This window comes from Paroedura picta, chromosome 11 (assembly GCF_049243985.1).
Source record: "Paroedura picta isolate Pp20150507F chromosome 11, Ppicta_v3.0, whole genome shotgun sequence".
Taxonomy (NCBI): Eukaryota; Metazoa; Chordata; class Lepidosauria; order Squamata; family Gekkonidae; genus Paroedura; species Paroedura picta.
This window is the reverse complement of record NC_135379.1, coordinates 18,390,431-18,407,267: the sequence shown is the minus strand read 5'-3', so window position 1 is coordinate 18,407,267 and position 16,837 is coordinate 18,390,431. Positions and strand designations below refer to the sequence as shown.

General features: G+C 41.6%; 1 protein-coding gene across 3 annotated transcripts in view; it reads right to left on the bottom strand.

Annotated features, from left to right (window-relative positions):
- ITGA8 (integrin subunit alpha 8) overlaps nucleotides 1-16,837 on the bottom strand; it is a 111,520-nt gene that overhangs the window by 15,773 nt on the left and 78,910 nt on the right. For all 3 annotated transcript variants that reach the window (XM_077304449.1, XM_077304450.1, XM_077304448.1), the window contains exons 27-28: nucleotides 14,324-14,437; nucleotides 1,372-1,473 (exon numbers count right to left, since the gene is read on the bottom strand). In XM_077304449.1, coding sequence (XP_077160564.1) covers nucleotides 1,372-1,473; nucleotides 14,324-14,437 — 216 coding nt within the window. The remainder of the gene's footprint in view (nucleotides 1-1,371; nucleotides 1,474-14,323; nucleotides 14,438-16,837) is intronic.

Sequence of the window (16,837 nt, the reverse complement as noted above, 5' to 3'; positions counted from 1 at the left end):
AGGATAAAGACATTCTATTTTCCAGACTACAGGTAAATCATCATTTCTAATAATAGGCATGAAAGAAAAACAGACCCCCCCCCCCAAAAAAGGCCTATTTATTGACTCAGCCTCTTCTTCATCTCACAGTACTTTCCCTGTGATGTTATTTAGTTTGGTTACATGAAAACACACTGCATATATGCATGAAAATGGAGTACACACAATTATATTTTTGAATCACAAGATTCAATTTGAAACAAACTTTGTAAAGATGTGAGTAATATTTAAGTTATAGTATCCTGAGACATTATACCATCAATTTCTGTGTTTATTTTTGATTTGATATGGTTAGTACCCACAGTGATTCACAGAGAAAACCATGCAAATTTGCAAGGAAGGACAGGAAATTAGTATTATGATGCAGCTGTGCTGTGGCATTAGTGAAAATCCCCTCCCCTAATTCAGTGACACGAGACTAAAAAAATTTCTCCTCGACCAGAGGACTTCTCCCCCGTACAACTTGAAGCCTTGTGCAAAGCGTGGTGGAGTTGCAGCTGACTTTGCACTGGCGAAAGTTTATTTGCACAGTTTATTGGCATTATTTTCAGAGCATACACTGCTGAAGGATGAGTGAGAACTTGTTCTCCTCTCCTCTCCTCTCCTCTCCTCTCCTCTCCTCTCCTCTCCTCTCCTCTCCTCTCCTCTCCTCTCCTCTCCTCTCCTCTCCTCTCCTCTCCTCCCCTCTCCTCCCCTCCCCTCCCCTCCCCTCTTCTCCTCTCCAATCCACCCCAGGAGATGGTTTAAGGTATTTAGCTCAGTTTAGGAATGGACTTTGCTCAACCTAGCACAAAAAGCTACAGGAAGCCTAGGAGAAGGATAGTTTGTTGTCTAGAAAGGTTGCAAGCCAGAAGCTATGAACACAGGAAAGGGGATTTCTATCATGGAAACTATCTTTAAAATGAAAACCAAACAAATAAATTATGGAGGCCTAGGGCTGCAGTCTCAAGCTTATCCTTGAAGTAGCCCTGAATTTCCAAGAGGCTACTCTTGGTGTAAAGAACAGTACACAGTCATAGATGTTCTGCCTCCAAGCAAAATAATGAAGGACCGAATTCTGAAAATAATGCCAATAAACTGAGTTATAGCTGGAATTGTCATCTTCTCTTTCTGAACACCTGAGGATCATTACAAAAAGATATACAACCATTAAGCTTATTTTAAATTCTCCCACATATAAATATCTTTTAAATAATTTTCAGAGGATGAATTTGTACTAGAAACACAGGAAACATTTATCCCAGATTTCCCATCTGTATCCAGCAGTAATCAAGACACGCAACCATTTCCTATATGTTCTGGACCAGCATATCTATTTTCTGTGTTGCTTACCGATATACTGTCTTCAAGGAGTCCGGCCGGCTGAACTCTGTACGGCATTTTCTTTACTTCAAAGGACACGTTGACCGAAAGAGAGTAGTGGTGATTTTTTCTCTGGAAAAAATAATTCAGATCCTCTAAATAAACTATTTTACAATGCAGAATTTGCTTCCAGAAGATATATTTATTAGTTTGTTTGATGTAGTGATGGCCACAGGAATACATACCTTTACAAAAGGATTGCATAGATTTGTGGAGGATATGTCTATCAATGGCTACTAGCCATGGTAACTGAGGCGTTCAGAGGCATTCCCAATGCCAGAGCCAGGAGGCAATATCAAGGGAAGGCCTGGGCTGCTATGCCCTATTTTTGGCCATCCAGAGGAACTGGTTGGCCACTGAGAAAGGATGCTGGACTAGGTATATCATTGGTCTAATCCAGTAGGGCTCTTCTTATGTTTTTAAGCACCATTAAAGCATTGGTTTAATGAATCAAGATAACAGTTTGATTGTACTCAGGAAATTGTATGTATATGTGCCTATATACCACCTGTGCCTAAATATTTTCCATAAGATGAAAGAGTTATCCTTTAAAATTCATGTCCGTGCATGCATGCACATACACACAAGTGCACACAATGTATACAGGCTTCAGTATATGTATAGTGAAAAAAAATGCAGGTGATTCTCATATGCCATAGATACATGCAATGTACAAACGGTCAAAGAATAGCCCTCCTGCACACAAAGAATCGCTCCCTCGCCAACAGAGAGTAGTGCAATCTGATGGTTCAGCACTGGTGCTGTGATAAGCAGATAAGCAGATCTTCAGGATATAAAACTGGATAGCAGATTCATCTGGTTAATGAAGCCATATGGCAGGGGTAGTCAAACTGCGGCCCTCCAGATGCCCATGGACTACAATTCCCATGAGCCCCCGCCAGCGAATGCTGGCAGGGGCTCATGGGAATTGTAGTCCATGGACATTTGGGGGGCTGCAGTTTGACTACCCCTGCTATATACATTCGGAGTGGTAAGGCCTAAAAAAATCTACAATTTCAGAGGACAACCCTGGTATCAGAGTTCACCAACCAACCTCACAAGACTATTTGCTAACAGACAGATATGTCTGGCATCCGACCTGACCCAGACACTGCTGAGATGGAAACTTTAGCATCATACACATATGATACCTATGTCCCATCTCAATGTTTTTGCTTGTATACACGGACTTTCATCCAGGTTTGTGACACTGCAAAAGACCATTGCAGAGTTCGCACGACTTGCGGCCGTCTTTTCAGTTCCACCATCAAGCTGTCCATAAATTCCTAGTGGGCCAAGCACCCAATTTCTGGGAAACATGTTATTATCACTCACTTTATTGTTTGTAATCCCTCTTAATCAGTTCCTCATGATATTAACAAAAATCCAGTTCTTTCAACATTTTCTTACAGAAGGACATATAACTATCTATTATGTCCCCTCATTCGTTGTGAAGAAAAACTGCGGATAATATTTATGTGACCCCCTCATTGCTTATTTATAAAGAGTAAGGGCCTCATTCTCAAAAGCTGCTCATCGTTTGACACCAGCTGCTTTGAGATTTGTTGAGTGGCCAAGAAATAAACTGGCACAAAGTTTGAATTACCCTAATAACAATGTGATCCCAGTTCACTTTTTGACTGAATCCAAACACAAAGCTTGCTTTCATTACAATAGGCCTATAATGAACTCTCGGGAATTTAAGCAGGCCTGGTTCCAAGACGTGGGGAGGGTCACTGAGCACACCACCCCTCTCTGCCTTCATCCACACAAGGAAGAAAGGTGGGAAGAGAGGCCAGTCCTTCGGGACATGGGCAGCTCTGATGCTGTTGCCGAGAAAAGGAGAGTAGGAAGTTACATCCTGGGGATCCAGCATCTGACCGACAATGCCAACTCCACCACTAGCTCTGAACACAAGAAACTGAGAGCGAAAAAAGTGAAAGACGTTTCTATCCTTCTGAAATTGTACTTCTTTGCAAAAAGTAACACAATACTCCCTACTGTCCAGTGCATCAAGCAATACTGGTACAATAGGAAACTAGTGCATTTCATCTTTTGTTCTGATCTTGGTTTTCATTTTGGCAGATCTCCAATTCTTAAACTTCACTATCTGTTATATATCCTGCACCTGGGAAATCCCTTGTTTCTAAGAGATCTCTTTTTCATGCCCCCTGCCCCAGTTAAACACAAACATACACACAACAAAACCCTGATTTTTCTGAGTCTCTTTCAAGATACATTTTCTAGTAGGCCAGCATTATCCTCTCACAAGTGTAAAATGTTTATATTCTTTGGAATTTCCTGCAGCATCAGCTCTGCTCCCCACTATTTTAGTGATATGTTCTCCCTTTTGCAGCTGCTGTCCAGAAGAGGCCAGCTCTAGCTATTTTATCTCTCATCCGTGAGGATGATTTATGAGTACACTAATCCCTGGCCTTTACACTTGAAGGCGGGGCTTAGTCAAACACACACTCATTGGAAAGCGCATGTAATTTTGAAAAATGCGCTGTAGACCCCCAAAACAGAGATTACTCTTTCTTTTTAGAAACAGGAAGTCAGCTGATCAGCTCCCTTCTCCTTGAATGCAAATGTCTGCATCATAAATCCAATGGTTTAAAATATTTCACTAATTTTTGGAACAAGCAACAAACAAAGGAATTAATCCAGATTAAGGGAAAATGAGAAGGCTTCTTCATAAATCAGCTTTGTCAATTGTCTTTGATTCTTGTTCCTGACTCCTACTAGTAAAACACTCCTTATTCAAAAAATGATTTTAGAATCTGTGACTCTGGATGCAGGGAAAGTGCAGCTGCCCAGGACAGATTCAAGGAAGAAGGGCCATCACTGATGTCTAAAATTCAAGGGACAGAAAGAAAAGAATCTTTCCTTGTCTATTGTTTGTATATGGAACAAAGCTTAGCAGTTCAGCTGGGGAGGAGAGCCTTATGAGTTAAAGGGGTGTGTGTGAGTGATGAGTTCTGGCTTGGAACCAATAGAGATGTTATTTTAAGGGGGGGGGGATCAGATTGGTCCTTGGCACTGGACAAGAGAGTGATGGTTAATCTTTTCCTCTGAACTTCTTTATCCATCAAACTACCCCCTTCCCTTGGTCTGCAGTTATCTCCCGGAGGAACAGAAAACACCCTTTTGGGGTTGTGGGGGTGAGCTAACCACAGCCTGGGGGTGATGGTGAGTCAAGGAAAACTGAGTGAAGAATTAACACCTTCTGTCCTGTCCTAGGGCTCAAACCCAAGTATCCCACACCTACTTTTCAGAGTACTGGGAAAACCTGATTATTGAACTGAAACTCAAGCCATGCATAGTTTGGCTCTCACTCTCCCATGCAGATGAAGTCTTCTCTCCCAGCCCGAAATGGGACTTTCAGATTCCTCTGAATTTGCAGTCCAACAAAACAGTGAATGGTTTCACTGGATTTTAAAGAGTGTGTTAGAAATAGAGTTTGGGGACCTGAGAAAGGGGCCAGCTTTTCCCCTCACTTAGCTTATACTGGTGCTTTAGATCTTAATGTTTGGAGTCAAATGTTGATAAGGATGGTTTCAGCACCAAATTCCTGGTTATGCGGAAACACATTTAACCACCCAGTGGCTTCTCCATCATATACGCATCCACCTTCTTTCAAAGCAGCTTTTTCAGTTTTGAAATTTATGGTATTTTTTTCGGGGAGGGGTTAATTTTACTGTATTGTTTTACTCTGTGAGCTGTCTATAGACTATAGTAGGCCTCCAGAGAGGCAACACTGACATTTTCAAATAAATAAATGGGCCATTAGGGCAGTCTGCAATTGAAAGGGAAGTATGAATCATATTCAGTAATTTGACACTGAGCAGAATCATAGGGCTGGAAGACACCTGGCCATGATATCAAATCTCTTGCTGTAATGAAGGATCTTCTACAGCCCAAATGACATGTGCCAGCAATGAACTATAGAGAGCGTGGAGCCAGAAAAAGTCTTTGATTTTCTTTTGCACAATCCCTATTGTTGAAAAACATCTCAATTTTTTTGGTGTGTGTTTTGATTGCCCTCCAACATTTCATTTACTTTGTCCTGAACATTGTGATTGGTGATCAGGACTTGGATGAAAAGCAGAAGAATGCTTTCATTTTGTTTTGAGTGATTTCATTTAGGTGTTCAAAAGGCTGTCCTTTCCAACATGCACATTTTTGACAAGAAAAATGGACTCGTGAATATTTGGCTCACTTCTAGTTGCAGGTCATAACGTGACTTCATCAAGGATTTGACACAGATGATCTTGCACGGTTCAGAGAGAATTACTACTACTACTATCCTCACCTGAAAGGAAAAAGTCCATAGTTTGGGGGTGCTCTTGGATGTAGGCCTATTGCTGGATTAGCTGGTGGCAGCTGTGGTCAATAATGCCTTTTACCAGCTTTGACTAGTTAGCCAGTTACAGCCTTCCATGGCTGAAAAGATCTGGCCAATATAGTGCGTGCCCTGGTTACACCTGGATTAGATTACTGCAGTGCATTCTGTGCGTTGCTGCTCTTGAAAAGGTTTTGGAAATTTCAGTTGAATACAGAGCGCTGCAACCAGGATGTTGACTTGAGTGGGTCATAGGAACCATTTTACTCCAGGCTTGGCACTGGCTTCCAATTTGTGTCCAGGCACAATTCAAGGAGCTGGTCTTGACCTGCAAAGCCCTATATGGCTTTGGACAAACAATTCTGAAGAACTGCCTAATTCCTTATGAACCTGCCCAACCATTGTGGTCACCTTCAAATGCCCTGCTTCAGGTACCCTGCCCTCTGAGGGCAGGGAACCTGGGAAAGGACCTACTCAGTCATGGCACCAAAGCTCTGGAACTCTTTTCCTGAGGTAGATTCATCTGTCCCCTTTTGTTGCTGTCTTCTCCCAGCAGGTAAAGACTTCTTAGTTTCATTTGGCAAACCCTCAATCATCCCTCCTACTTAACCAATGCTTAAATGTTTTGGCTGTATTTTAACTCTTTTAACATTCATTTTAATGATGTATGTTTGTGAGGGTGGTATTTTAATGTCATTTTATCTTGTTTTAATTTTAGCTGTCTTGGTGGCTCTTATAAGGGCAGAACGGTGGGATATAAATTTTGTAAATAAGAATAAAAGCAATGGAGCCCAACAACTCAACTTTTTGCTCCACATGAAGTCCTTTACCAATGCTAATGGCTCTGGCTAAAGTAGGACAAAGGCTCAGCATCTTATACCTTGCCGAAATGTCACACCCAAAAGGGATAGATAGGTAGGCAGCCAAATTGCTATGAAGGTTTGCTTCTTTTTTAGGCAGGAAGGCTAAAATGAGGGCACAACCCTTCAGAGGAAAAATATAAATCATCTGAACAAAGGCAGGGTAAGGGGGAGTGATTCTTTAAGATATATGTTGGGCAGATCCTGACCTAAGGACTCTATCTTGCTCATGTAGTGAAGGACAATGAGGAGAAGTCCCAACTCTAAGATTTAAGGTTATGCTGAAGTTTGATCCACTGAAACTTCAAATTATACTAGACTCTTGTTTATGTTCCATGTGAACCACCCTGAGCCTTAGGGGAGGGCGGGATACAAATATATAACAAATAAACAAACATACTGAGTGTAGGATGACAGGACTGCAGGTTTTCACCATTTCCTTATATCCATGTTCAGCCTGGTGCTTGAACAGGCCCTTGTATACTCTTTCTATTTTTGTTCATTGAACTTTCTTAAATTTTGAATGCTCTAAGTCTGATTTCTGTAAACACGCCACACCTATCTAAAGTGCAGTAATTGGGCAGTGCAGTGAATAAACTTGCAATCCCTTGACCCAAACAGCTCAAATTTGCAAAGGTGCAATCAATCCCCTCTGCTCTAGCATGTACAAGGCCAGACAGGAGATGTGGCAACCAGGTGGTCTCAAAATGACACTTTAAGTATAGAGTGCTGGATGAACAAATCTGTCCATCAGGAGATACTTTTTAATTTGATGGCAGAGGTGGTCAGTACCCACTTTGGTATCTCTTTGGGAATGAGGGAAAAGGGAGGAGACTTCAGAAAGCTGAAGGAAATGGGGTTTGCAAGTCTGAGGTTTCACAGATTACAAATGTATCTTTTTCAGACTTCTGCATTCACTAGAGTATTTTTGTTATTCAGGTGACACATTTCAGCTTCCTGAATGGTCTGGATATAGTTTTGTGATTCTGGAACACATCTGGAGCTCTCTGTTTAAAGGATAATCCCATTAAAATGTCCAGAGTGAAGATTTTTTTTATAGTAACTGGATAGTAACTCTATCCTCCCTGTGCACCAAATTCCCAAGCTCGAGCTTATCAGAACAACACTTGCAATTTTGTTATAGGCCGTCTTTTGTTCTTATTCCTTCTCCACAATTTCCAACTGATAAATCCCCAGATGACAGCAAAAATGTTTATTGTTAGTCCCCAAGTGAATGACCGCAACAGTTCTGTTACTTGAGTTCACAGGTCACCCAGTTCATCCTGTAAAATTTTGTGGTTGTCATTTATATTAATAATAATACTGCTCCCCTACATGGAGTTATCAGCAACGGTCATCAGTACGCTCCCATTTCCTTAGTTAAGGTCATTAGAAAAAATCATAGAAATGGTTCCCAGCACTGGCCTTTGAGGAATTTTGCTAGCTACTTTACTTTATCTTAGAACTTTACTTTTCAGCAAAAACCTTGACCTTCTTCCCTTTAACATGTTCCTTATCCAGTTTATGGTGGGTCTTCAAGGTTTCCAGATATGTGCTGCTACTGAATTAAATGCTTGCTGTAGTAGATGTTCTCTATTTCCCTGGTCCAAAAGTGGAATCTTTCCTAATCTTTTACATTATAAGTAGCATATTTTCTCTTTGACATTTTGAATTGGGTCTTAGTTATATAATAATTTGACTAGAACTCTCAGAACAGGAAGTGGAGAGACCCAATGCCTCAAAAGGCTTATACATTGCAGGGATTTGGGATGAACTTTGCACACAGATGTTTCAGGCGTATATAAAGTATGTACAAGCTTATGGAGGATCATGTGCATTGCTTCTGCAATAGACATCCACATATGGAGGTGAGTTTATGTGCAGAGCTCTATACATATGTGTGATCAGATCACAGCACAGAGCTCCCGGCAGATGCCTGTATGCAGGGGTGGGGCCAGTAAGTGAGAAGTTGTTCTGTATGTGTACAGGTCCTTTATTGTGTTCCTCCTATAGAGTCAAACTTGCTATTTTATACTGACATTTTACAGCTTGGCGTCAGCAGCTTCTGTTCTGGAGAGCTGGGCTTGATTCCCTGCTCCTCCACATGCAGCTAGCTGGGTGATCTTGGGCTAGTCGCATTCCTGACAGAGCTGTTCTCACAGGGCAGTTCTTTCAGAGCTCTCTCAGCCCCACCTACCTCACTAGGTGTCCGTTTTGGGGAGAGGCAGGAAAGGCAATTGTAAGCCACTTTTGAGATTCTTTCAGGTAGTAAAAAGCAGGGTATAAAAACTAACTCTTCTTCTTTTAACTGACTTGGATCCCATGTTGGAAATATTTCCTCCTCCCCACAGATGAAATACTGCTATCCTAATTTCCCATTTCCTTTACATCACTTTAAACTCAGCCAGTCCCACCCATTATTTTCACAACTGGCAATATCTGTTGTATGAACTGCCGCCTGCAGTAACTTGAACTACTAATGATTTGTGCATTCTCACTAAGTCATTCCCCCTGTAGGACTGCATCAATGCGTTTTCTACAAAAATGAAACTGGAATAAGGCTTTTGAAAGGATGGACTCTATACTCCCCCCCTTGCAAATCCAGTTGGCACTGGATATATGCATACAAGGGCATGATACACAGATAATAATCTATCTATCAATATACACCTGCCTGTATCTTGCTTAATATTACAATTTTCACACTGGATCCCAGGTGATTAAAGCCTGCCTGGAAGGGACATAGCTTGCTTACATAGCCCTTCAGTGCTTCTTTCCAATAGCTGCCACCTTTCCTACATCACCCACGGCTGCCATGAGTCTCCTTTGAAAGATGGGGCCAAGTCAAACAGATCCGTAGAGATGGATATCCCTCCTGCCCTGAACAATGATAATCTCATGGCTTCTATTTAGCATCCTCAGCAAATCAGCTCTATATGCACACATCCAAGCAGGATATTAAACAGACTATAATAAACAGAGAGATTGTGTACGTAGGGTATATCCTGCCCTCCTCATTAATTTAACATTTTCAGACTGCAGTGATAACCAGTGGATGGATAGTAATATGGCCAGTGGATGGATAGTAAAGGACATTAACTTTTTACAAGTCCATTTACAGTAAACACGTCAATCATAACTATTTGTCATCATTGTGTATGTCCTGTTTCAGCCTGCGGCAGGGTATTTCTTGGGGATTAAAGTCTCCTAGGTTTTTTTAAAAAAAATCTTGATCTCTGCCTTGGGTCACTGAATCCTCACAGCTGCTCCTTAAGCTCCAGGAAGTACTCTGGAATTCAATTCCTATCACTTAATAGGAATAGTAGGGGAAAAACACTACAGAATGCATCTCTTCAATATCCTCTTAGCAATTGGTCTATGACGATTTGTATATCATGCCCAGGGAGCAACAACCCAAAATGAAATCCTCCTGTATCTCCTGGACACTGGGTGCATTTATGACTATCCCCAAAACCTATGCTGAGAATCACAGGACCTGTTTGTACAAAAGCCACGTGAGACTAGAGCTGTAGAGTTGGAGGGGAACTAAAGGATACTGAGTCAGCTGGATCTAACCCTATGCTTCCCCATCTCATTTATTCCACTCTTGAGCCCTCAGTTCATTAGCCTGTTATAATATTTCTCCTACCATAGAACAAGATTTAAGTCTCTCATTCCTAAATAGCATTTATTGGAATAGCTGTGATTCTTAGCTTTGGAACAATACTTTATTGTATGAGCAGAAATCATGCGCCTCTAGATCTCTTTTCTAATGCAAGCACAAAGTTAAAACAAGCACAATTCATACATGTCCTTGTTCAGCCCTTAAGCCTCTGGGTGGCGTTATAGAGGCTGAAGAATCTAGAGACCTCTATGCCGCCTATGATATCTTTATCACTCACAGTAGTACTGGAACATCAACAACACCCATCCACAAACACATGCCATATATATTCAGCTAGCAAAATGGGGGAGTGGGGGTGGGGAGGAGAGATATTTGGTTTAAACAAATGTGAAACACATGGGCACCTGGACTGAAAATATTGATGCATTTCCAACAAACAGTTGAGCACAGTATCTGTCTGCATGTTATCCAGACACAGGCAGAAGTAATTTGGAAAGAGCATCAGTCTCCTGGCCCACCTAGGTAGTAAAAAACAATTTAAATGAATTCTCACTAGGCATGTTGATGAATGATGGTGCCTGCTTGGGTCCCAATGAGGCACAACAGCAGAAGTCAATAACCCATCCCAAAAATGCAAGATGGAGGCCAAGCGAGGCATGCAAGGACAACTCCCCCCCTGCTTGCATCTGGCTTGCAGATGGGGATGTGGGGAAGGAAGATGAAACTGTTTAAGCCAGTTGGAACTGTTGGCAGAATATCGCAGGTTTGATGTATCCTTCGAATGATGTTCCAAGCTTTGAATATGTGTTGACTACCACACCAGAGGTCTCAACATCATTGCGCTTCATCTTGCTATTTCTGAGGTACATTTGAAGGACAGCTTTCCTTTTCGGGCATGGTATCATAAGCTCTTTCCTAAGGGGAGCAATTGACAAAGTCCCCTTATTCAAACTGAGGGTCTTGCGTTGGAGGGTGAACTTGGCTCCCAGAACTGAAGCATACTGCTGAATATGTTGTTACTGTAATAATGTTGGCCATGCTTCATAGAAAGTGTGTGTGTGTTCCACCTCATTTCCAATGAAGTCTGGCATGTTTAGGTGGAGGAAAGTGAGCAATGCACTGTTACCATATGAATGCACACAATGGGAATTCATCGCTGCTATTCCTTCTCTGCATGATATTCAACTGTTACGAATTGAACAGCGGCCAGCAAAATGCCCCTTAAAAAGGCCGGTTTCAGAAGTCATACAAAAATTTAGCATGATGATTTTTTATGATACATTTAAGCCTGTCTTGAGACTACTGAGCACATACATTTTTATGGGAGGTAGGAATCTGTTTCCCGCAGATCCAAGTCAACCTGATAGAGACATGTAGGGTCCCTAATGAACCATATCATAAGAATGAATTTGTCGTAATATGTACTGTGTGTCTATTTAAAGGATGTGCTTGGAAGTATTTAAATAAGCATTCAGGAAACAGGGAAGTAAAATCAAAGTACAAAACCACAAAAAGGTTCCTATAATGTGTGTGTGTGTACTCTCAAGTCAATTCTGACTTATGGCAATTAATGTCCTCCCAAACTTCCTATTGTTAACTGCCTTGCTCAGGTCCTGCAAGCTGAGGGCCATGGCTTCCCTTATTGCAGGGGTAGTCAACCTGTGGTCCTCCAGATGTTCATGGACTACAATTCCCATGAGACCCTGCCAGCAAACATGGGCAGGGGCTCATGGGAATTGTAGTCCATGGACATCTGGAGGACCACAGGTTGACTATCCTTGCCTTATTGAGTCAATCCATCAGTTGTTGAGTGTTTTTCCTTCTGCCTTTAACTTTTGCTAGCATGGTTGTCTTTTCCAGTGGCTCTTGTCTTCTCATAATGTGAGCAAAGTACAGTAGCCTCAGTTAAGTCATTTTAGCTTCTAGCAAGAGTTCAAGCTTGATTTGCTTTAGAACCTGATCGTTTGTCTTTTGGGCAGTCCACGGTATCTGTAAAACTCTCCTCCAATACCCCATTTCAAATGAATCAACTTTCTTCCCATCAGCTTTCTTCACTGGCTGACTTTCACACCCATACATAGAAGCAGAAAGTCAGCTATGGGAGTCTGTGAGTTTGGAGTGCGGCTCCGTACGGGCGTGGCAGTGACTGTGCATCACCTCTCCTTGTCTGTGGCTTCTCCATTCTAAATGGGCCACAAGCTCCTTCCTTCCCATAGAATTCCAGATATCCCTTGGTCAGAGCCATCCCAGGTCTTGAACTACTGTTTTCCTGGGCATTGTTATGCACGTTGGTGCACGAAGTATTGTTTGGCCTTCAGACTAGAGGTTTGTTTGTTTTCAATAAGCATATCAGACATGTAAAAAAAAATAGCAGAGTACTGGAAAAGGCAAGACAGCCCAACCAAATGAAGCTACCTTTCCCTTGTATGAATTAAGCAATTAATGATTTGCTGGTTCAGCCAGACTGAATACAAAATTTAACATATGTTCACGTTTGCATTCACTCTTTGAAGTAAAGCCAAAAACCGTTCTGTCCCTTTTTGGCCTTGGTTTAGCAGTTTCTGTTATCTTTGTTGGTTTGCTGAGAGACCCCAGGCTGCTTGTTTACCCTAATATGTTAAATCACCATATAACTGCAGCTTGTGATACAGTGGTAGATTTTTAGATGACAGACCACACTTTGCTATGAGACAGAATGATCAGAATACGTCATTTTAACATTGCACAGTTAGAAAGTCATTGTATATAAATGCAAAAAAAAAAGAGAGAGAGGAGAGTCATTTATTCGTTCTTTGAAGGGAAACATATGTTATGTATTGCTAAAATAAATCACACTGGATTAAATACTCATCAGGATTACACTTTCATATCTGGGAGGAGAAACCGTTCCATTAGTTTGTACTTTGTCACATCGGACTGCATAATGCATCAGAAAATGGTGTTCTTTGAGTTTCTGAAAATGAATTTCAGTCCACTCTAATAAATTTGTGTAAAGAAGAGACTGGCAGAAGAGAATCAAATACACACTTTGAGCTTATGTCATCCATGAAGTACGTGATCTACTGCAATAGAAATGACAGGCTCATAGCTCAAGAGCAGCGATGTTACTGTACAACATAAGAAGACCCTGGCTGGATCAGACCACTGGCCCATCTAATACAGCATCCTGTCTCACACAAGTGGCCAACCAATTATTCTGGAGGGCCAGAACAGAGCATAAAGGCTGAGACCTTCCCCTGATGTTGCTTTCTTGCACTGGCTCACTAGTACACTCTTCCTGCGTCACTCCTCAGAGCCAACGTGATATGGTGGACATGAGCATAAAAGAACTGTGTCATAGTTGCAATACAGTGAGGAACAACAGGCTGTCTTGGACATGCCAATATCTCATCTCCCTACTCCAGCCTTGCAGGGACACAGAAAGGTGGATCAGAGGCCCACTCCCCAGTAGGAAAAAGCACTGGGTCCAAGCCTGGCTGGGAAATTGTGAAGCCAAAGAGCTTCACTGTGTAGCCATGTTTTGGGGGATGGTAAATCAGAAACCAGCTCCCAGCTCATATCCCATTGCAAGAAATCACTGATTGTTCTCCCTGAACCTTCCTGTGCCCCAGCACACCAAGGCTATTAAGTGGGAAGCACAGGAAGAGAACCAGCTGCTTCCGAGCAACAGAGTAGCTACTAACTCTTAGCAGCAGTGTGTAAGAACTCGTTAAGCAACTGTGTGAGTTGTTTGGTGCCAATGGATGTATCCTTAATCAGCATGAGTATGACTACCAAGCAGGATTGCTACCAGATTTGCAGCATCCTAAAATGTTGATTATTAGTCAAGTGTGAAATAGGGACATTTTCACAAGTAACGATTAAAAAATTCAGACGTGAATTTTTCATCTTTACTATTTCCAGCAGCCAAACTGCCCGGGGGTGGAACTCTGCAGTTTGGCAATTCTCTTTATTCACCCAAATAAGCTCTGGGATGGGGTTTTCAGAATGATCACATGCTGCAGAACCAAGATCCAGATTTCCTTTAAACTGTGAATACAATATACACCCCCCCCAAGTCCTTTCGCATATCATTTTAAGGATGCATTGCCATACCTTTAGGAATGTTGAGGCCCATAACCGAGAGCGTACTTTAAGTGCAGCACTTTTTCCTCTTTCCAACAGTCCGACTGAACAGGTGATGATGAGGCATTCCACATTTGTACAGTTCTGTATGAGAAACAATATAATATTTCGATCATCCCTTGGGAGGAAGGCAATAGCTCTTAAGCAGGCAGGCTTCAGAACAGCATCTTGAACACTAGCGTTATTGGCGTTAATTTTTTAAAGGAGATGAAATTGGGAATTTATTTTCCTTTTTTTAGAAAATAAATTCATGGTGCCATCCTAAGCAGTCATGCCCTTTCAACTCACTGAAGCCCATAATGCTTAGAATTACACTGTCATTTACCTGAACAGTAATATAGCCCAAGGACAAGATCTAGGTTTCCTTGTCAGAGAATGAATCCTTTTTTTTTTTTTGCCAAATTTGCTTATGTTTTAAATATAATGGTTTATGTATTGTGTTAATATTCCTGACTGACCATTTACTAGACGAATGACCCATTAATTGTTAGAAGGGGCATTCCTGATAGGTTGCAAATCCTCCGGTGGCCTTGAATGATAGATTTGTCAGAGCCTGTTAAAGGAGATAGCTCCCAACTGAGGAGAGGAATGTGTGTGTGTGTGTGTGTGCATGCGTGTGTGTGTGTGAAGAAACAGAAATTATCAGTTTGGGAGTGACATACCAAGAAATATTTATTGCATGGCATACATGATGTAGCCAGGAGATCCTAGGAAAGTCTGGTGGCCAGGCAGAGGAGATTTGGATATGTTTTGCCCTAGTGATAACTCTAGTGTTCCTTGGAAGTTCCGCCATCCAAATATTAGCCAGGGTTGACCTTGCTTAGCTTCCAAGATCACATGAGATCAGGCTTTGCCTGGGCTATCCAATTCAGGGCACCAAGGCAGAGAAAAACAGCCCAAGAGCTTTGAGATGATGCAGGTGAATCTCTTTATGGTTCAGTATATCTCCAGGGACCTGGCCTGGGGTAGCAGGTTTGCTTAGGAGTGCCTCCATGGTTCTTCCTACATCCTACTTGTACATTTGGAAATATTGAAAACATTACAGTTCTTTCTTATCCAAAGGAAATCAAAGCCATGTAGCACTGACTCAGGAACTTCTTACCACTTGGGGAAGTGGGTTGTAACTATCTAAATACACACTAGAGAATAAATATGAAACACTAAGGTTACTTTGTTCAAACGCATCCTCCCACCTTAATGCTCTAATGTTAATTTCTGGTCAAATTACACTCTCTCTATGATTCAATCGTGGGAAACTAATTAGACACATATAATTTTATACCTGTAAACAGTGGTTCAACATTACATTTGTACACAAAATTATACAAAGCTCCATGGAATGCTCCCCCATTAGAAGTGAATTAAAGATTACATTCTCTCAGCTTTCATCTACTTCCTCAACAAGAACTTGATTACACAGCACTTGTCGGAAGGATGCATTTTAAAGGAGGCATCTGTTTATCTTTTCTTATTTGAACAAGTCTTTAATCTAGCTAGACTTGTTTACTTTTCTGTCTTGTAGGAGCAAGTACGGCATGCTGAATTTTCAATCCATAAGCACCCCAAACCAAAAGTAACATAATCAGAGGCCTATGCAGAAACCCAGCTTTTATCGGATGCACATTTACAGCCTAAATGGCCTTTTTTTTGTTCTAACTGGTCCTCAAACAGAATCTCAGAAGCACGCACGATTTCTGCACACTCAAACAGCATGGTGTCAAACCGCTTGTTCAAAGGATGGATAAGAAAGAAGTCCCACCAGGGCTTGCCAGAAGTAGCCCTTTCAATTCTAGCCATGGGCTGTATATAATCCATTGATAATGATATGAACGTGAGGCAGGATGCTCCTTCATCTCATGTGGAAGAAAGCTTCATGCACCCAATGGAATGAAGCATATATCTAACATTCCATAAATCAAGAGAACAAGGCAATTCCTCCTCCAGGTCTGAGCACTGAAATGTCTGGGGAGGGAGACTGAAATATGTAAACAGCAGACTGCAAAACAAAAGACCTGCCTGCTGTTTTCTTTTCCCTCTCTCCATCATCGTGGCTGTTCATCCTCATCAAAAAATACGATTAGTGAAAAACACCAAGGAAATATTGCCAGACTAAATCGAAGTACATTGAAGTTGGATGAAACTACTGAATAAAGCTCTGGTTCTTGTTCATTTCACTAGATAAAATGCAGGTCCCACACAGAGTTACTATTTGGGCTAAACCATTTGCAGTTTCTTAATCTGAATTGGCAACAGGAAACAGTAGTCCTCGATAAAGATAGCAGATAGACGGCAATCTGGTGTGGATTTAGAGTTTTTATGGCTGAATGGTAGCATCTCCAAAGGTGGTCTTGTGGAACTGAGAATCAGTGATAGCTTGACATTGTTGATAGGAACCAAGGCTGTGTCCACATGACAATGATTGTCCATGTTCCTTTCACTGCCATTGCAAATGCAGTGCTAACAGTTCTTCCTTGTACTGCAGCT